Here is a 21,698-nt window from a genome sequence, read left to right as displayed (position 1 = left end):
GCTCTTCCCGTGCCCGCTATGCTCCAGCTCTGCCTCCCTCACCCTTGCTGCGCCCCCGGTGCCCCCCATGCTCTGCCCGCACCCCCGGCACGGCCCGCAGCCCCGGAGCCATCCCGTTATCTCCATCCCCGCGGGGCACTGCCGGCCTGTTCCTCCCGCAGCCCAGGGGCACCCTGTGCCCCCTTCAGCATCCCCCCGGGAGACATCCCCTGCTCCCCAAAGTCTCTCTCCATGGGCTATTTTTTTGGAGAAACCTGCTTTCCCTCCCTGGGGAAGGAGGGATTCAGCCCTCGGCCGGAGCTCAGTGTGGCACCCCTCCGCCTCGAGAAACCCGTCCCTGACCCACGGGGTGCCCCTTCCCCCTATCCGCTCCTGGGAGTGGAGCATTTGGGGTGGCTCTGAAGCGTGCGGGGGACGGCTGGAGTCCGAGGGTCGGGCTGGAGAGGCGGAGTGGGATCGCGGCTTTACCCCCCGACAGCTGGAACAGAGATGGGGCTGGGAAAGGGGGACACAGAGCACCTGGAGGGGGGTGACACGGGGCCCCTTCACTTCTCCTGGTGGACAACCGAGGAAGTGGTTGCCCAGAGAGGCTCTCCTTGGCAGGGTCGCACATTTCCATAATAAATCCCACCCCGCTCTGCACTGGGGATGCTGCTTTTAATTTTCTGTCTCCATCCCCATGGTGCGCTAATGAGAGGAAACGATTTTAGAAAAAAACCTGTAATAATAACAACAATAATTGCGGGCTTTAAAGCAAGCCCTTTTCCTCCTCTAGCAATATTTCCAAGTGTTCCCCCTGGAGTTTTCCTTCCCGTGGCTTTTGGTAGGGAGGGGGCAATGGCTGGGGTGTCCCCAAGTGCCTTCCTGAGCAGGGCATGAGTCAGAGTGAGGTGGGGTGGCCCTTCGAGGGTCTCAACATACCCACATTTTCATGTGAAAAATAACACACCTGGAAATCCCTGAAAAGACAGAAAAGTTTGGAAACAGTCTCACCCAGTGCGTTCTAGAACATCGCCTTTTTCTTGTGTTTCCCGACCGCCAGCTGTGTTGTCATGGCCGGGTTGTCATGGCCGTTTGTTCGGGAAGAAATAGTGAAAGTGGTTAAATGAGCCCCTGGTAAAGTGAGTGGTGATAACGATGGAGGTTTGCTTTGAAGATGTTAGGGTGTGCGCTAAAGTGCTTGTGTGTGTGGGAACAGCTTGGAGAGGCTGGGATTGCGGGAGGAACCCTTTGCACAGGGCCTGCTTGTGCAGGACACGATGGTCAGACTGAGTAGAAATGGCAGGAAAGTGGGGTGTCTTTTGGCTTGGTGTAGCACTCATAGGCTCTCCACATGTGGATCACAGTGATTCTGATTCAGAGGGGCTGCAGGGTAAGGAGGAGGAGCTTTCAGAGAATTGTGATTATAATTTAATTGAGTGCTAGATTAAGTTGGTGTTATAGTTACTCTTCAAAGCAGAGATGCAGGAGCTGTTGCATTATCGTGCTCACGTTGCTGTTCTCATTTGAGGTATCTGAGCCTTCTCCTACCTCACAGCAATTCAAAGGATGCGGTCGCATCTCATTAGAATAAAAGAAAGATCTAAACTAAATATTATTTAGAATATTATTACAATAGGAATGCTTACATGTGATAGAAAGGTAGACAAAGGATTAGACTGTTCCCCAATCTTTTTATGTTCATATATATGTATTTATATGTGTCTTACATGTGGGTCTTGTTTGCAGATCTGACCGATTTTCAGATGCGTCAGAGGCCCACGTTGCCCCTTGTACCTGGCTGTTGTGGGTGCAGCTGTGTTTTCATATGCAATATGTACTTTTTAAAATATGCCAAAATTATATATGCCCTTCTTTACCTGTATAAATTTGAAACTCACTTGAAATACTTCTGACCATTAAAAAAAACCTATTTTATTTTTCAAATGCAACTTGCATGCAGCTGCCCAGTAGTTTTAGAGCGAAGGAGCTGCGTATATCATACAGTGAAACACTTGGTTGTGTTACAACAGAATGGGAATCAGCTCTGAAAGGGAAAAAAGAGACAGATTTGAGCTATAGAAACCTCAGCTAAACAATAACTTGAAAATGAAATAGCTCACAGACAACACACTTTGTGAAGTTTTATTGGCAATAAATAATATGTTGATGATAATGTTTTGAGTGGTGTGTTAAGTGTGTCATAATTCTCTCGCAGCGATCTCAAGCAAAAACGTACGCTGGATAAAGCACTGTTTTAATTTAAAAAAACAGATATAAATCATATGCAGGAGAGGAAGTATGTTATAAACAGGGCTGGGTTTGATTATAATTTTTTGAAATAGTGTTGGCTTACCATTAGGTTTGAATTTTAAGTATTAATATTTGCACACACTGGGAAGGGAGTCCCTGTCGTGTGCTCACTAAGATTGTTAATGCAGCCTCGTTCTGTGGGGAAGAGTATTTGATGAGTACTTGTTAATACAGCTCTAGCTGTTCATATTCTAGCATAAAATAAATGGATATTGTTCACCCAGGTCCAAATCATATTCACTTCTTAATCTCAGTAGCCAGCAATGCTTTATTTGAGTCGAGTCATCATAATTTGGCCCCACTGTGGGAGTTTTTACTGCAAGTCATAAAGATCCAAATTGCCACGTTAGAGGTTAGAAGTGACTTTTGTATGATGCTAATAGCAGCAGAGAGTCTTAGTGGACGTAAAGGCAGGGGAAAAAATGGGATGTGGAGTCTAAAACCTCTCCCCAGTAGCACCACAGTAGTTCAGGGTCTGTCAGCATTTCCCTCCAAACCCCAATTTTCTGAGTTTATAACTCAGCTGTTTTAAATAGCTTCAAGCTGAAACCTGCTGTATAAATTTTCAGCCCAGATGTAGATTTGAAACAAAATGTAGCACGAATCAGTTATTCTGTTTTAAGTTACAGGACACTGAAATGTTTTTAATAGTATCAGATGCTCTTTTGGCAATGTCTGGGAAAAGCATTCTCAATAAAGATTTTACATTCAGAGGCCGTTTGAATTCAGTGTTTCGCAAGAAAGCTTTTGAAGTGGCAGATATCAATGTCTGAGAGGAACTAGTTAGCATTTACACTAGTGTTGGCCATTTTTTTTTTCCCAGACTAGCATTTTACTCTGCAGAAAGTCTGAGTACCTGCTGTTGTATAGGAATTTTGCTTTGTGCTTATAACTTCCGTCTTCAGGCTACATACTTTGGCCAGTTCAAATCCCACTGGACCGAAACTGGGCAAACAGGTTGCCTAACCAGAATTGTGTTATGCAAAAAACACATAGTTATTTTCATAGTTATTTTCAACTCATAAGAATTGCTTTGGTTTATTTTGGGGATTCATGTACTTTTTTGAGCTCTAGTTGAAAGGAAAAGAGAAAAAAAAAAAAGAACAAAATCTACTTTTAACCATCAAAATGTCCTGGGATCTTAATGTGGAAAATAAAGATTTTGAAATAGTAGAGATATTGAGTGTTAAAGGCTAGGTAAGGAACGTGCACTGTGCCTACTTCTAGTCTTTAATATTTAACACAATCCTTACTCATTTCACAGTGCATTTACAATCCTCTTTCTAAGAATATGTAATAATTTTGTATTGATACATGGCATAATATTGCCAAATCAGGGTGTATGCCAACAGTTGTTCAGTTTGTACAATTACTTTTGAAAACTCTCAAAAGGACGGGTACTTCTCTAGGTTTCAGGCTTGTTTTGTGAATCTTTTTTCTGCCAGCACTTCTACATACCTGCGCAATAGTTTTAGGCTGTTTTGTGGTAAGAAAGTATCAAAGTAAGAAAAAAGTAAGCCTTTTACTCCTGGTGCATGGCAGGGGAGCTTCCCATGTTATAGGGCTTTATTTTAAGAGCCAAAGTTTTGATTTTCATCTCTGACTTCAGTTTGTCTTATCCTTTGGTCCTCTCTGAAGGAGATGAACAGTGATACTGCATCCAAGGCTTCTCAGTAACGATGCAGCTCTTGATTAGTTGCGATCGCTCGGCGACAGCAGCAGCACGTGCAGCTCTGGGCTGATGGCTAAGCTGACAAATTGAACTGACATCGAGTGGAAAGGGCAGGAAGGAAAGCTCTGAAAAGCAACAGAGGACAGAGGGGAGCCTTTTAAGGGATTTTGCTCCCTCCTGCCAGGTGTTATAAGCTGTACCTGGGTTTGGGATTGAGATGGGGCTATGATGCCACTGCCTGTCCATGCTCTGTGGGTACCTGGGGAGAAAGAGGTGAGCTGAGGCTTCAGGGACATCCCTCCTTCTTCCCAGGGCCTAGCAGCCTTGTGCTTCCTGCTGCACACTCAGGTGATTTGCATTTCTGCAGTTAATGTGTTATTTTGTTGTTGTTTTGTGAGATATAAAAGGCATAGGGTGCAACTCCCTGGGATGCTGATGGGCATGACAAGACCATCAGAGAGAACGCGGTCTGTTGCAGATTGGGAAGGGAGTGGTTTATAAGTAGTCTCAAGCCCCATGCTTCACAGTTTAAGCCAGTATCCATTTGTTAATGGTTAGAGTCAGCTCTGTAATCTATTCACCAGATTATTATTTGTTATTTGATTATTATTTATTATTCCTTACACCTGGCTTTGAAGCTGTTAGACCTGGTTGCTGCCAGACCCAAGGCAGAGAGTTATTGGGACCTCGGATCTTAGCCACGATGGTGGTTCCTTTGTTTTTCTGTTCAAGGACTTTGATAGGACTTGAAAGTAAAATTTTTTTTTGATACATGAAGACCTCACTGTAGTTTGTGGTGAATTTTAGCTTTTAGTTTTGGGTGGTATTAAGTGGTGTCTTATGCAAAAATAGAAAAGCAGGTAAATTCCTTTCAAACAGGGTTTAAGCTTCACTAGCTTTCTCTTCAATGTTTCTTTTAAATAAAATAAGCTGTAGTTTTCAGTAATATGGCCTATTTCTATATTGTTGTAATTCCTCTTTATTGTTTTAGAGAAACATTGTACAGTTCACTGGACCACATAATGCTCTCCTTATATATCCAGAACTCCTCATTGTTTCCACTGAATTAATATCACCTGCAATCTGCAATTACTAGTTTCAGCCAGGATCATTTATGGAAAAGACATTTCAGGAAGGCCTTGTGATAAAATGTAATATATATTACAGGAGACAGAATAAATTACTCTGAATAATATAAAAACTCATATCTGACCATGTAAAATGGTTATAACTACAAGGGGGGGACACTTTGTATCTTAAGATATTTTTTCAAGTTCTGGCTCAGCTGTGCAATATTTCTGAATCTCTTCTTGTTATAAATTTATTTTCAGCATTAGAATTAGCCAACAGGGGAAAATGAGGTTATTTTATTAATACTTTTGTAGACATTTTTTCCGTGTGTGTATATTTTCTTCCTAGTAACTTAGCATTCCTGTGTAACTTTTTTCTTCCTTTAAGAAGCCACAGAGCACTAACACTGTAGGTATTCCTGGTGTTTTCAAATCAGAAGCTGTCTGCTTCATGACATTTATTTAATCAGATGTTGGAGCACTGCACAACCACTGAAGCATGAAAGGGAGACTATCAGGTAGCTGGAACACAAGGAGAAACGAAATACTTTGATATCTTCTGTTCACCCATCCTGGAATTTGAGGGAGGTATCAGCACTAACCACATGTGACTCTTGCAAGCACTATGAAAATTTACATGCCTGCAAGGAAATACAGCTTTGTTTTATATAGCACATGAGGAGTTTGAATTCCAGCCATAAAGTGCTCCATTGTAGAGCTTTGGGCATAGAGCTTTGCCTGCTAGTACCCCAAGTGCCACTCCTGGGATGGGTGGATGCACAGATCCCTCTGGCTTGACATCTCAGGAGCTCAGGGATCAGGGTGATGGGTGCAACCAGAATAGAACTGAATCTAGGTGATAAGACTGCTAATACTAATTTCTAGCTTTCCATTTTAAATGCTCTCTTTAAATGCTTTCCCGTGCATAGTTTAAAGATGCAAGCCTAGCCTCGTGTTCTCTTGCTGCTCCCTGCTTGCTAAGAACAAAGTTGTCCTTCAGAAATCATTAAAGCGTGCACTCAACATAAGGATGTTGAGCGTTTCTGAAGAAATGCAACAATGAAGAAGCTCTGAGAAACGGAGACAACACACGACGTCTCTTTGTTTGATGTGGCACTTTGTTCTGTGCACAGCGAGTACCAGGCTCCTCACCACAGAGCTTCTTCACGAGCCTGGCAGCCTGCAGAGCGGGGAGGGGAGCACACACCTCCAAAGTGTGGCTTCACCAGTCGTGATTGTCTCTCTGTTTTTGCAGGTGGTGGCCTTAGGAGAAGTGCCCGATGGGACGGTGGTGACCGTCATGGCAGGAAACGATGAGAACTATTCTGCAGAGCTGCGAAATGCTTCTGCTGTGATGAAGAACCAGGTGGCCAGATTTAATGACTTACGATTTGTGGGCAGAAGTGGAAGAGGTAGGCCACTGCCTTTTACATGTTGGTAATATTGTGAAAAATGGTGCCCAGATGTCAAACTTCACAATGAAATATTGATTAACCCATAAATCTATTGTTCATAGAACCACAGAAAAGTTTGGTTTGTAAGGGACCTTAAAGCTCATCTTATTCCACCCCCTTGCCATAAGCAGGGACACCTTCCACTAGACTACATTTTTCAGGTTGTCACTCTTCTTTTGTAGTGATGTACACATATTTTATTGTCAAACTTCAGCATTTGCACAAAGCAAATGCTGAAGAGTACAGAGTAGTCTCTGTAGCTTTTTATCAGACAGAGGTTTGAAAACGATTCAGGGAGTACCTGCTTCCCTGTTTGAATCACCCAGGAAGGGTGGAAGGAAAAGGGAATATCTGAGATCTGGGTTATGCAGAGTCAGGGGAGTGTATTTTGGGCCATGGCAGTGAGAGGTGGAGAATTCCCTTCAGCAGTAGAGCCGCTTCTGAAGTTGTTGGAGAAGACCTGTAATTAGGGGGATTTTGCATATCACATGTTCTATAGGTTGTATTCTTTAGGGACTTAAATCTTTCAAGGCTTAGCAGCTGTTGGTAGAAAGCTTGCTAGTGGCTTTTCTGCCCTTTAAACCAAACTGTTGATAACCTGTGAAATTCACCCCCACTTTTCTTTTGAGTAAGATGGTTGACTTTTTATGAATTGCTGGTCAGCTTGTGCATGAACTAAATTCAACCTTTACTTTAAATGACAGGGTAACTTTCAATTTTTTTTTCTTCTTTTTTTTTTTTTTTTTTTTTTTTTTAAGATGTAGAGAGTGCTGTCATTGTCTTCCAGCTCTTTAGGAGTTTCCTGTAATCTGAAAACTGCACTGCACTTATAGAAAGCCTTTGTAATCATTGCAAATTTGCGAGAATTCTTCTTTAAGGGTTGCACAGCAGCTTTCAAACTTCAGGTAGTGATTGAAAGGATAGCTCAAAGAAAGCTGGCACTGCAGTTCTTGTTGCAGTCTTGAGTCTTCAGAGTAGTGTATCAGACATTGATCCAACCTACATTTTTTTTCCTTTATGCGTTTGAAGTAATTATTCTTTTTTTTTTTTTTAATTAGCCCTGCATGGGGCAAAACAAAGCAAAATATGCAGAATAATTGTGCTGGGAAATTAGGAATAAGGCAAAATTTACAGTGATATTCTTTAGAAAGCAGTTGCAGTTCATCCTGCAGAAGAGTTTTTGTCCAAAAAAAATTTAAATATATGACAGAGGCCCAGGTAGTCCAAATCAGTCAGCACATTTTTACAAGTGCTTTGTGAAAGTGAGTCCATAGGCATGACTTTCAGTGACTATTCTTTATTTTAATTAGCAAGCCAAAAATTCTCTTTATCATTTTAGAACTTAAAAAGAGTTAATAATAGATAATAACTTGAAAGAAGGAATAATTTTGCCAACAGTAATACAACATAAATATGGAGTTTATTCCCCCTGTGAATAAGGTGTTGCCAATCTCTTTCATTTGTCTTCTTTAAATAATCAGTTTGCTTTGTTATTCTGCTGATGGATTAGGTTTGAAAGTTCTCTGGCTCCATCTCTACTGCTTTACAGGAGAAGTTCAGTAGTGTATCAGCCGTTTAGTAGTGCTGAAAAAGGACTGAAATGTGATGCACTACCTCTGATCTAAGGATTTCATTTCAAACCTATGATATATACTTTTTATTAAAGCATAGGAAATGAAATAGACAGCCTAAAGCCTCAGTAGATACAGATACAGACACAAACACAGAGCTCCTAAAATTTGGTTCCAGTAGTTTAATTTATATTTTTATCTAGCAGATTTGGAATAGACTTTTTCTCTGATCAATCTGGGTAGAATCTATGGAAAAGTGATAGTATACTTTTCAAACCCTCAACATATTTATTTAAGAGACTTCAAAGAAAAACAAAGGGTGTGCACTGTTTTACTATATTGGCTTTCTGAGTTTTGGCTAGTTTCCCAAGTAGCAATTTTTATATTTAAAAAAAAAAAAAAAAGAAAAAGTAAAAAAAAAAAAAAAAAAGGAAGAAAAAAGACAGACTTAACTGCTTGCAGACTTTTCACGCATGGAAGATGAAGAAAGCTTCTTTTGATGAAGTGTAATTATGTCCAAACAGAGCTGACCCCCTCCCCCTATATTTCTTATGATCTTAACGGAAGAAAGTAGGGCTTTTCCTTTGAAGCAGCCGGGACTCGGTGGAGGATCTGAAATGCTGCATTCTCCTGCCAGAGGCAGGATGGAGAAATTGGTCCAGACTTGTCTTCCAGACTTAGAACAGAGAGGGGGAGAGAGAGAGAGAGGGAGAGCAAGAGAGAAGGAGAGAAGGCGAGTTATTGATGATGGATTTTTAGAACTCTGCTTAAAATAGAAGGAAAAGAAATCAGTAGTTGCAAACAGAACTGAGAAAGCTCCTTACCTAGACAAATATCAGTAAATACAAGTCCTGAAGTAGAACAGGAAAAAATAAACTAATAAAGAAGTTATTTTTCGGTGGCAAGAAACTAATCCACACCTGTTCCTGACTTGAGATTTACATCTTTCTAAGCAGCCCGTGCTTTGATCTCTGTATCTCTAAATTTGATTGTGAAGTCTGAATCATCAGCTTACCACTTCACCTCCTCTCCCACGTTTTTACTTGCTTCCCATGGCTCAATGGAGAAACCCGATTTTTATACATATTCATTTTGTTTGCCTGACAGTAGCTTCACGTTTCTGTTTGCATAATTTCTCTTAAACACCTTTTTTGGATTAATGAGAGTAAGTAACTGGAGTGTTTGATGCAAATGCAGCAGTTGTTTGTATGTGGTTTTCAGGCGGTAGCTCAGTTTTACAAGCCTGATCCACAGCTCAGAGAAGAAAGAATTCCTGTCTTCAATAAGCAAAGGATCATAACCTTAATTTTGTTGTGTCCCGATACTTTAATCACATTAGCATCTAACTGAAAAAATATGCAACACGCACACACAGGCTGCTGAGTCTCCTTTCAAGCTCCTTTCTGGGGTTTGCCTTGTGCTTCAGCATATGTCCATCTCATCCTCCTCTGTGTCAGCTCGGCTCATGTGTGTGAATAACAAAGAATGCACAGTTTAGACACACTGAAGCAATAGTGCCAGATGACTGCTTGGCTGGGGAATTTAATAAAAGAGAGCTACAATTAGTCTGTAGCCTCTGAAAGTGGATAGTTGAAATGACTAAGGGCAATAAAGAAAGGTGATAAAAAGTGCATTAAAGGATTTTGTAGCTGAGGAGGGATAGCTGTGGAATAGCTGTGGAAGGCATCAACATCACTGAAACAGGGGACCTTAAAAAATTTATTTCATTCTTAATCCTGTAATATGTAAATCATCTCTTGAAAGCTCTGGAGTGCCCTGGCAGGGCCGTGCAGCTCCCCACAGTGAAGGGCTCTGTGGTTTATGGATTGCGAGGGGGCTTCGTCAGTGTTACTTCATCCACACTTGGGTTTGTAAAATACCAATTTCCCTCTCAAATTAGCTGCTTACCTCTTCAGCTCAAGCTGTCTAGGAGGTGACAATTCAGAAATTCTCACTGTCAAAGTCCAAATGTCGCTTTTTTAATTAAGGAATGTATTTTTTCTAGCCGCTGTATCCTGTTGAGATATATTTGTGTAGAAAATATTACAGTGCTTTTCTACAGAATGATTTTGCAGATTCTTAAAAATAGTATATTTTGTTGAGTTAATTTTTTTGTCATAATAAATATTTACAGGGATTAGTTGTGTAAAGAGAACAATAGCATAGAAGGCCAAATTATTCACTCAAAGGTGTATAGAAAAGCCCCTTTTAGTGTCTTTGTTACCAGTAATATTCTACTGATCATCTAAGGGTTACTGTAATTTGAATATCATCAGCATACAATTTAATAGTCACAACTTTTTGGCATGGTAAGCTGGTGCCAAAGGAAGTCTTAAACCTGAGCCTGGAGAAATACATATATATATATATATATATATATATATATAAAAAAAAATATATATATATATATGTGTGTGTGTGTGTGTGTGTGTGTGTGTGCAGTGTGCTGAATTCCTCTTTGGAGAGAGGGATAAAAGGCACAGACACTTCTCAGCCCTTAACAAGCGGTGTGGAGGCACTGCAGGGCTGCTGCTGTGTGTGTGAAGGCTGCCCACACCCTGTGCTGACAGGACACACAGTTCACCTCTGGCACAGGTGGGCAAAGACTGGACATCTAAAACACACCTATCTCTGCTGTGATGATTTAGGAAATAATCCTTTTTCCAGTGAAAATGGGAAAAACCACCTTCAGCCATGCCAATGGGACAGAATTAAGCATCCTGAGATTTTTGCATGCTTAAACTGACAGAGGGCGGGTTTAAATTGGATATTAAGAAGAAATAGTGAGGGTGGTGACTCACTGGCACGGGTTGCCCAGAGGATCTCTGGAATCTCCATCTCTTAAAGTGTTTAAGGCAGGCTTGGATGGTGCTTGGAGCAACCTAGTCTAGTGGAAGGTGTCCCTGTCCATGGCAGGGGGTTGGAACAAGATGACTTTTAAGGTCCCTTCCAACCCAAACCATTCTATAATTCTATTTGCCAGGGTCCTGACCTTCCCTCTAACCTGCATCTCCCAGAGAGCTGGGCACAGCTGGAGCACAGCTTCACCTGGAAAATCATTTTACTCTAAATGACAGTTGTATTTCCTTTAAAAAAAAATCCATGTCACATTCTAGTTCATGAAAATTATAGCCAAGACAGTTTGAAGTTGCACTCCTGATAATAAATGATGCATGTCTCAGGCAGGTTTGGGGGATATACGACTTGGACCAGAAAGAAAGACCAATTACTAGATTTGACAGACAAAGCTCTGTTCTGTATTATGCCTTACATATAAGCTGTTCTGTATTAGGTCTGAAAAAACTGCATTAAGTTTGTGCTGTTACATATCGTTTAAGATTTGTGCCTTGATTGAATGCCTTCAGAGTTCAGCGAGAGGAAAAGCCCTAGCAGCAAAAATGCACAAATATACCCAGGGAGGAGGGGGAGAAAAAAAAAAAGCTTTAAGTGTCTGGTAAAGTAGCAGCTTAAATGAGCATGAAGGCCAAAGATTGCTGACTGTTTTATTGAGTCACTGTTGTACGCCCACCTTTTCCTGTCTTGAAACAGTTTTCAGTTTTGACTATCTGACATGAGTAACCGTTGCATATCTAACAGATTACAACTGTCAGTGAGTCTCCCAAACGGGGGCCAGCGCCTGTGAGAATGTGTGCTCAGATGCAGGCAGCTCCCTTTATTTATTTCTTTTTAACGTTTTCATTCAACTGAAGGCTGTAGATGGTCTTGTGCAATCTCTGCCTGAATTCAAGCTTTGAAAAGTAAAAAAAAAAACAAAACGAAAAAAGAACCCAACAATGAAGACTGACGATAGCAAAGTACGTGCACACAGACATTGCTCACCCTCACAGGAAAGTTGGGGGCTTTCTTGGTATTTCATAGATGGAAAATGTGTAGGGAAAAAAGGCGTGTTCCATAACAATGATATCATCATATTAGCTCTGTCATATGAAGGACAGAGACACTGACTCCCTGTTAAAACATCTCCCAGAAGGAAAATATATTCTTTCCTCATCTTATTGTAGTCAAGTCAAACAAATGAAATGATAAAACTGTGTGAAGTAAATAACATGTGGTCACATTCTGCTCTCTGTCACACAGCTGCGAAACTGGAGTAAATTTTTAAATTATCTGACTTGCTTTGGATTTACACCACTTTCAATGCAGCAAAGAATTTGGCTTGTCCTCAGCAGTGAATCACTTTTGTTCTGTCATTGTATGATGACCCATTATTAAATAAGAAACATTTAGATTGTCAACACATGGACGTATTCTTGACATAGAGTAAAACTGAAGGGGAGGAAAACTCCTATGGTCAGTTATGTTTTTAATTTTCACGATTGTGGTAACGACAGGGAATAATTTTAAACTGATTCTTTACTGAACATGCATGTGACTGTTTTCATGTTGTAATCACTCATTCCTTGTTGTTTTTTCCCTTTGTAGGGAAGAGCTTTACTTTGACAATAACTGTCCTAACAAATCCCCCCCAAGTCGCTACATACCACAGAGCTATAAAGGTTACAGTGGATGGGCCAAGAGAGCCAAGAAGTGAGTATTATATCCTGCTTTTTGCTCTTATGCCTGCTTAATTTTGCTTAACAGAAAGCTGTAAATGAAATATGTATATCTTTGTCAGACACTGGTTTTTGATCAGCAAAATATGTGAGTGCATGGTTAATTTGGAGTCTGTTGGACCACACACATACTTGCATTAAACACTCAAGTGCTTGGCTGTATTTGGGCAATCCCAAACCTGAGTCTCATTCACATCAAGGTCTTGATACATTAGCTGCCAGTGTAAATGAGAACTAAACCCAGTGTATTTATATATAATCTGATTTAGACACAGTAGATACAATCCTGCAACACACTGCGTTTCCTGAACTCCTGTAAGCTTCCAGCTGAAGACGTTTAGAACAAAACAGGAGCCTGATCTTTCAGGATCAGTCCTAGCATTGAGAGGAAACATATAATATAGAGCCTTTCTGTTTGCCCTTAAATTCTTTTGCCATCAGATAATTAATGCACCTGGTTAATCTTAATCTCATCATACCTGAAGTTGGTTTTCAGCTATGGACTCATCATAGACCCCCAGGGGCCAAAGAAAGATAAAAAAAAAGCAGTATATCATCATCATAGTCTTTGTTTCTTATTTGTTTACAGAAAATTTATTTTTTTAAAACATAGTCCAGCAGATTTTCACCCAGCACATTTATCTCATAGCCATGCAAGCTCACTAAGAATCTATTTGCCATGATTTATCTATTTTGCAATGGCTGTACTTTTATGACAATTGTGTTTTGTCATGTCCTAGCAGTTTTATGGGTAGCACTTATTTTTAGATACAGTCAAGTCTGCTTAATCCATCAGGATTTATCTGGCTGTCTCTCTGTCTAGCACATTTAGCTGGTAACCAGTCTCACATCATATGGGTATCACTCATGAGCCAGTTGTGCAGTTTTTTCTTAATCTAACTAGAAATTACTCTAAATTGATTGGATTAGCCAGGTATAGCATTATTTAAATTACACTTGGAGATTAAGAATTATTTGATGAACAACCACATTAAAAGAATCCCTATAATAGAAGCATCTCAAATAATTATTTTGCCTTTGATCTGCACATACAAACACGACCTTCAAGGAGCTTTCATGGTGTTTTGTTTAAAATACCACAAAGACAGAAGCAGAAAGATGTAGACAGAATTCATGCAGTTAAGTGTTTCTCGTGCCAATACACGCTGCAGTCACCTCCTCTTACACCGAGGTGGAAACTGAAATGCTCCCTGTAAGAACTGTCCAGGCTGGAGAGTTTCACCTCGAAGAACAGCTAAGAAAAAGCAAATAGCTCTGGATACATTTCTTTAGGTACATACTTGTGATGCTACCTGCTCACAGCTGAGGTGTCCTGCTGTCACAGCAGGGGGATTTTTGTTCTGTCTTCTCTCTGTGAGTCAGTTCCCATTTTTAATTTTCACTTGCAGCTGGTGCTCCATGTAACTTACTTGGAGGACACTGGGGAAGCTGCAATCATGGAGTAAAGAGCAGGGAATAAGTTATATATCATTTAGCCATTCCCTCCCATGGAGGCTGCTTCCAGGTATTGATGCATCTACAAAAGAGGAAATCTCCTGGCAGAGGACACAACCATGGTGAAAGAGCAGAGAGGTTTGAAAATGATGTGTGGAGAGTAGTGTGGATTACCCTGTGCAGCACAGAAAGGGATCCTCCTGGCATGGGGATGTTTTGGTGATCTGTGGATTGAAAGTGAGTCTGTGTTCATAGAATTTAACAAGATCCCCTACTTCTGCTGGAATTTTTCAATTTTGACCTAAGAGGCCTCTGTATGTGGATACCCATTTGCTGGTGTCTTTGAATAACTGAGCCTAGAAATGCTCAGTAACTGAGTTCTTATAGCCTACATGGAGTTATTATGTCCTTCTTCATCTTTTTGTTTTCTTTCTTGTTTCTCTTTTTTTATTTTTTTTAAGGAAGTAGAATTTGAACTTGAATGTACTTTGGTGTTTTGGTGATATACTGCAATCTTATCCTTTCAAGTAATTCTGAAAGGATTCATACGTCTCTGAAATGGCTCATCATTAAACTCAAGTTTGTAGGGAAAGAGTAGTTCCAGTGAGCTCTGAGAGTTTCACAAGTTTTGCTTGCTTCTTAGAGACCCTGCACTTGTGTAGATACTTTAGTTTGGTTGCAGTCATTCAATGAATGTACCTGGCATTTATGTGGCATGAGGAAAATTAGGTGGTTGGGGGCAATAAGGAATTCAAAGAGCAGCTCTGATAGCAAATGTGTTTGTCTTAAAAATTATGTATCAGCAAATAGTGCCCCTCTCTGCCAGGATCTGTATTTCACTTCAACTTTTCAAGCATGTTATCCTAGTTTTCCTCTCTCTGGCAGCTCAACCAGAGCTGTCACATCACAAACAACTTTTTTCTTAATATACACATCTGGCGTTGGCAGTTGGAGCAACTTCATAAGAGCACATGATCATCATTCATTACAAGATTAAAAAGTACCCCATGGCATCATTGATGTTTTTTAACTTTGATCTTTTGCAGTTGTGATTCATCTCAGTTATAAAACTTCCCTTTAAAGGAACACAACCAATGACTTATTAGAACCTTCATTCTAAGGAGTGTAAACATAAAATTATGCACATCTTTACAAAATGTCATTTACTTTGTTGCCAGCTTATCATTTTAAGACATGACATCATGCTTTAGATCGTGAATTTGTAAGGCTTGTTTATAGGCAAGGCACTCTGACCTTCTGTTGGCAAGTTGACTCGAGCAAACGAAAGCTTCAAGGTTCCCAGCAGCAACAGCAAAGCCATGACAGACATCACAGACATTTAGAGCCTGACTTCAGGAGTGCTGAACAGTCGTGGCATGCAGGGACTCCAGTGGTGTTTTGGATGCTCAGCACTTCAGAAAGTCAGGTTCTTAAATGTAAGTGCCATTTAGTCGTATTAAATGTCTGCTTGTAGAAGCTTGCTGCCTTGCCTCTCTGTTATTATTTGAAAATATTTTAATAGAGACAGTGATGTCAGGTTGCTCTGTTAGGAAAACTTGCCCGTTTCTATACGAGAAAAGGTCTTCTGATGATTTTTTTCTCAGAAAAGATTTATTTAATTTTACCTAACCTCTTCCAGTCTATCCAGATTACTGTTCAGGGACATCTTCTGCATTACATTTTCTATGCTGGATTGAGACAGTGCTTTGCACTCTGAGTGATGCAGTCTAGAGACAGGGTTGTATAAGATCTTTGAGAATCATTAGGAAATCCTGCAGATATTTTTCTCTCCTCATAACCAGGATAAAACCTTTGCCATATCCAGATCTTAGCCAGCAGAGCTGCATTCCAGCTGGGAGGGCTGAAAGAAGTTTTCCAGAGAAGTTTTCATGAGGTCATAACTGACCGACAGATAGCCAGAGATTACTGTAAAGGAAGTCAAAGGAGGAAAAAAAAAAGAGCAAAGAAACCACCCAAATCTTTACCTAAGCCCCCCTTTAATGCCTTTGCCTTACCTCATTGCAACTACAGAAAAATGATTTGCCCTTCCATAGTGGTACCTTTGGAATAGGAGGCACATCCTCCTTTCTGGCCACTTTTGGGACAAACCCAGTCATGAGGGAATCATGAGGAAGGAGGGAGGAGAAGTCCATATATTTTTCTATTTTGCCTGACTTCCAGAAACTTTAGTTTGTCTCTAGTCAAAGGTAGGCTCCAAAGTCACCGACCCCAACTTTCTTTATCAGTGTGAATGGAAAAGCAGCTCTGAGTTTTGAGCTGAAGCCTTTCAGGGCAGAAAACTGCTTTGCTTCATTCAGCTCCGGAGCGTTTCTCTGCTGCCGCAGCTTGCAAGGTGCACACGTGATGAAAGGTATGAGCAAACATCCCATCGCCTTTTTGTCTGTGCACGCTGCGCTGTGGAAGGCAGCGAGAGCCAGCCAGGGGTTCTGCTCTGCCCCCACATTAACTGTTTGGCCGACCCAGCTTATAAAAAGCAGATAAGTGATTGAGATTTTTGAGATTCCTCGACTTAAAACCATAACAGCTTTTAGGAAGTTCTCCCTCTTTTCTTTCAAAGGCGGAGAGGGTGGAGGGATAAGTCTGAGGCGAGTGGAATGTGCTTTGGAGTAGAACAGCTTTAAATCTTTCAGTTTGCCTTTCTTTATTTAATTTTTCTCTTTTTTTTTTTTTCATTTTTTTTCTCTTCTTTTTTCTTTCTTTTTTCTTTTTTTTTTTTTCCCTTTTTTCTTCTTTTTTTTTTCTTTGCTTTTTTTTGTTGACTGCCTGTCAGGAGCTGGGCTGGTGGCCAAGCAGGAAATGACACATCGAGAGGCATTTGTGTTGTGCAACATTTTGTGGAACTGATGCAAGGATACATTGTCTGTTTACGCATTCCTCTGCTAACAGCCTGCATGGCAGTAATTTTATTCAGGGACACATGGCATGCTACAGCAAGGAGTTAGAGCCTTAACATCTCTTTATGCAGAATTATCACAGCAGTTAAAACACTCTGTGTGTCCCCCCTTTCTAATAGTCCCTGGCCTGCCTTCAAAAACCACTCTACCAGCCCCCCTTCCTTCCCAAGAATATATTTATTTGATTGTGGGGATTTTTTTTTGCACTGTGGTAAATTGGGGCAGTGCAGAGAGAGAGAGAGAGACTTTGCAGAACGAGAGGAAATTTTACAGGCAGGTTCCTACTTCATGTATCTACCTCAGAGTGAATGGAGCAGTGCAGCTCTTTCGGGCGATGCGCTGCAGACGCTGAAGGCGTCGGTTTGCATCTGCATGTGGTTTGGCATGGGGAGGTTTTTAATTAAAGTCAATGCTAAATACCCCGAGATGTGATGAGCGAGTCTTAGGGTTTCATCCAAACCAAAGTTAGAAAATCCATGGCTCTCTCTGGTGTCTTTCTGAGTGGCAGGTCTCTGCTGAGCTTGACTGGGTAGGTCTGGATTTATCCCAGTGGCTGTGGGAGCAGAGGAAGGCAGAGTGGGCAGCCTAGGTTTTGAAAGTTGCTCTAAACGACTTTGTAGAGCTTAACATATGCACTCTAATGCTCCTTTGCAAGAAAGCAGGCAAAATGTGATTGTACAGCCAGAGAAATGTTCAGCATGCCATGGTTTAGAGAGGTTTAGGTTCTTTTCTGTGACCATCATTAGTGTATTTGAGCGTGAGCATGGCCCCCTTACAGGCTGGCCCTTGACTTCCTTGTCACCAGGTTCCCAGTAAGTTGTTGCAGTGTTTCTGTTTCCAGTGGTACAACATCAGGTCCTTACTGCAGTGTAAAAGGCAAGACGGAGTTTCACTCACCCTCATTTGCTGCTGGGTTATTTTTTGCATCTGTGTAATTTCACAGAACTGTTCGAGCTGGGGACTGGAGGCCCTGAGCGTTCCCGGAGGTTGTAAGAGGCTGGTGTGATGATTCAAGTGTTCCCCACCAAAGGTGACAGACACTGCATATGCCAGTGGTTTAGGTTTACTTTTGAGATGAGTGTGCAACCCACAGAGCAGGGCTCCTTACAGTTACCTCAACCAGTAGTCAGGCACAGGCACAGGTTGACCAGAGAAGCTGTGGCTGCCCCATACCTGGAAGTGTTCAAGGCCAGGTTGGATGGGGCTTGGGGTGACCTGGGATAGTGGAAAGTGACTCTGCCCATGTTAGGGCCTTTGGAAACAGATGATTTTTAAGGTCCCTCCCTACCCAAACTATTCTATATGATTCTACAATTCTATGATTCCATGATTCTATGATTCCATGATGCATGCTGCTGTGACAAGGTGACCTGGAACTGTTGGGGTGGTAGCTGCATCCCAATGACCAGCTTGTTCTTATTTCTTCCACTGTGGGCTAGAGAGGGGCTTGTGCATAAAATCTCATTGTCTGAGAAGCAGACTGTGAGACAAAATAATTTCTGGTGATTGTGACTTTTTTTTCTGCTCGTGTAGTGCATAGGGTGAGTCAAAAGCAAAATCTGCTTAGTTCACTCATGGCTTGAATTCATGCACTGTAAGAACTCAGAACTGCTGAGTTCTGAAATCTCAGCAATCTGTGTGACAGCATTGGGGCTCTCCCCACAGGAGGACCCTGCTGTCCAGAGAGGTGACAGAGTGACCATGCATTCACTGTTATGGTGACAAGGTTATGTAAAACAAATGCATCAGTCTGAGCATAAAACCATTCCATAAAATGTCCTCACCAGCAGCAATGCAGTTTTGGTTTGTATTTGTCAACAGAACAGATTGTTTCCATCCCATTGTAGAGGGAACACACTTGCTTCCAAGCAAATCTATTCCTGGTACATTTAACATGTAATTTGGCCATCACAGGGATTTTTTCATATTGCAGCTATTGCTGTTTGTATTCAAAGTGTCCCTTCAAGCTACAAATAAAATCATGGCCCCTCTATGTAGTTGTGCTGCTTCTTCTATAATAGGAGAGTTTTGCTTTAATCTCCATTTAATATACAGATGTGGAAAAGGGGTTATAATCAAACAAATGAAGTAACAGTGGAAGTGAGTTCATTCTGTATCTCCACAGGGCATGACTAGGAGGAGAGGAAAAGGGGTGACCATTTCACAGAGTCATAAAGTCAATTAGGTTGGGAAAGACCTCTGAGATCATCAAGTCCAGTCTATAAGCAACCAGCTCCATGTTAGCCAGACCATGGCACTGAGTGCCACATCCAGTCTTCCCTTAAACACCTCCAGAGGTAGTGACTTTTTATAACTTTGGGACTCTACTCCACGTTGGTCCAGTGGAGGAAGATGTTATTAAAAAAGGCATTGAAATAGCTTTCCACAGACTTTTGTTCCATAATTTTCTCCTAAGGGAACTGTTGGACATTGTCTCTTTTGAAATGCTTGTAGCTACTAATATCAGCTTTTTTTTCTTACTCTTCAGTGCAGCACCTCATACATCTCCCTTCACTTTCCAAAGTATTTTGGGAAATAAGGAACAGGGTGAATATATTTGGAAACTCTGCATCAGAATAGTGTAAGTGAAGTACTTAGGTAGCACTTGCTTACTGTCTATTCCAAATCTCTGTTTAAAGTTTTTATAGAATTTATTTTTATTCTCCATATAAACTTCATTCTCCGCTGAAACATGGTCAGCCCAGACGTGAAACACAGATGCTGATTTAACCAGACAAGGAATGCAGAAGAGGAAATGAGGATGAATATCATACTTAATTGAAACTTCAGGGGAAGAAACTGAGTAATGATCTCATGCTGCAGAATATTTGGGACGCCAGAATCCCTATTTAGATGAAGAACTGGGCTCCTTAGTGCCTGTATCTGCTCGGATCCCCTATTATAAATCTCATCTACAGTAGATCAGCTTACTCAGCACTATAGTGGCTCACTGTGAGCTGTGGGTGGCTTTCAGCTCTCCAAAAATCAGACCTGTAGAGTAGGTTTCCTCTGAAGTGAATGAAGAGACACAGGCAGAGAGTGATTCATATGTTAATGCTTGTCTTAGAGAGCAGTGAAGTGCTCTTTGGACTCTCATCCCTTGCCATTGATACTGAATGGAGGCTTGATGACTAGCCTAGACTAGACACCCTGGTTTGGAGTTGGCTGGAATCAGATGAGATTTGCAGATACTGTAGTCCCAAAGTGTACTAAGCCTGGTGCAGCTCAGACAGCCCAAGTTAGCTGTAAGGCAGGTAACCCAGGGTGCAGTCACAGGGAGCAGGAGCTCAGTGTTGGATTAACCCAGTGTTCACTCACCTTCTTGGGTGGGGGCTTTGTCTGGTGTGCAACAGTGAACAGTCCCTGCTGCTTTTCTGACAGCATAAGGAACTGTTTAAAGCTGACTTTGAAGTGTGTCTACAGCTGCCATAATGAGTGCAGTGTACATACCTTAGAATTGATGCTATCTACTAAGGCATCATTATCACCTCCTGCAGGATTTCAGTAGTCAGGTACTGCTCAGGCCCCACTCAGCTTGGGTTGTGCGAACTGCTGAGATTAAAATTCATGTTATTTAGCTGTAGGCAGAGTAAGGTTCTCACACTGCAGTTGCAGCTACATAAGAAACATTACTAAGGTGACAATTCACTTTACAGATATTGCCTAAAGGTGAAGAATATTGGGGAACATATTTGAAGATTTTCCTAACACTGGGAAGAACACCATGATTCCAGTGTTTATTCTTCACAACAGAACATATTAATTGTTCCTCACTTATCCAAACTTAACATGCTGCCCATTCTTCTGTGGTTCTGAGATGTAATCTTTCCCACAGCGTGGGAAGACAAACCCTTTCACCTGATTATTGCCAGCATAAATGTTTAATGCTTCCATCCCTCTTCAAACTCTCCCACTATATTTTGTGAACTTTACTCCCACTTCATAATGCCCTGCTTCTTTAGTAGCCCTGCTCATTTAAATTCAGGGTGCCAAGGGAGGTATTAATCAGGGTGCTTACAAGTGCAGAATCTGCTTCCTGCCTGTCTGTAATCCATGTGAGTAATGCCAATTAGTTGTCTGCTTCCTTAAATCCTCATGTACTTTCTCATTCTTGCATTCCTGCAGCAGTAGATGTGGTCTTCAGTGTCAGCGCAGTCAGAGGAACTTGGTGGCGTTTTGTTTCATTGCTCTTAGAGCTCAACAGGGAAATCATCACATCTGAAGCACCACAGAAGTGTGCTGGGGAAGAAATGCATGATTCCAGCTCTTGCATTTATACTTTGCTTTGCTAGACACAGGGATCTAACTAATTTTATTCTGGAGTAACACTTTTGATGTCATGAGACAAGTAGATAATTATTTTGCAGTTTCAGCAGTTTCACATTGGTGCAGCTTTTTCTTGGAAAGAAAAAGGCACATGCAGGTGTCATTGTAGTCCCAGGTCTGGTTTTGTTTCTGTATGTGAAATCCCAGATTAGATTTGCAAAGAAGCCAAATTTTAAATCACTGTATTAAAATGGATCAGAAAGACAGAGATTACTCTTTGAAAAGGGATGGTGTTCGCAATCATTTTTGGTGTTTTGAAAACTCAGACCTGTGTTACTCAGCAGTATGGAAGCTGGAAATGAATAGATCCCTGGAAATACAATGCAGGACTGTTGTGTGATACAAACCACAGGTTAGCAGTTCAGAGGG

At 41.2% G+C, this 21,698-nt stretch overlaps 1 protein-coding gene across 13 annotated transcripts in view; it reads left to right on the top strand.

Annotated features, from left to right (window-relative positions):
• RUNX2 (RUNX family transcription factor 2) overlaps positions 1 to 21,698 on the top strand; it is a 217,863-nt gene that overhangs the window by 59,483 nt on the left and 136,682 nt on the right. For 12 of the 13 annotated variants that reach the window (XM_050973030.1, XM_050973033.1, XM_050973024.1 and 9 more), the window contains 2 exons: positions 6,290 to 6,446; positions 12,503 to 12,607. In XM_050973030.1, the coding sequence (XP_050828987.1) occupies positions 6,290 to 6,446; positions 12,503 to 12,607 (262 nt within the window). Of the gene's footprint in view, positions 1 to 5,740; positions 5,891 to 6,289; positions 6,447 to 12,502; positions 12,608 to 21,698 lie in introns of those variants that run through there. The other variant, XM_018921714.3, reaches the window with a different exon arrangement.

The sequence above is a fragment of the Serinus canaria genome, chromosome 3 (assembly GCF_022539315.1).
Source record: "Serinus canaria isolate serCan28SL12 chromosome 3, serCan2020, whole genome shotgun sequence".
NCBI classification, from domain to species: domain Eukaryota; kingdom Metazoa; phylum Chordata; class Aves; order Passeriformes; family Fringillidae; genus Serinus; species Serinus canaria.
This window is presented reverse-complemented; position numbering and strand designations above follow the sequence as displayed.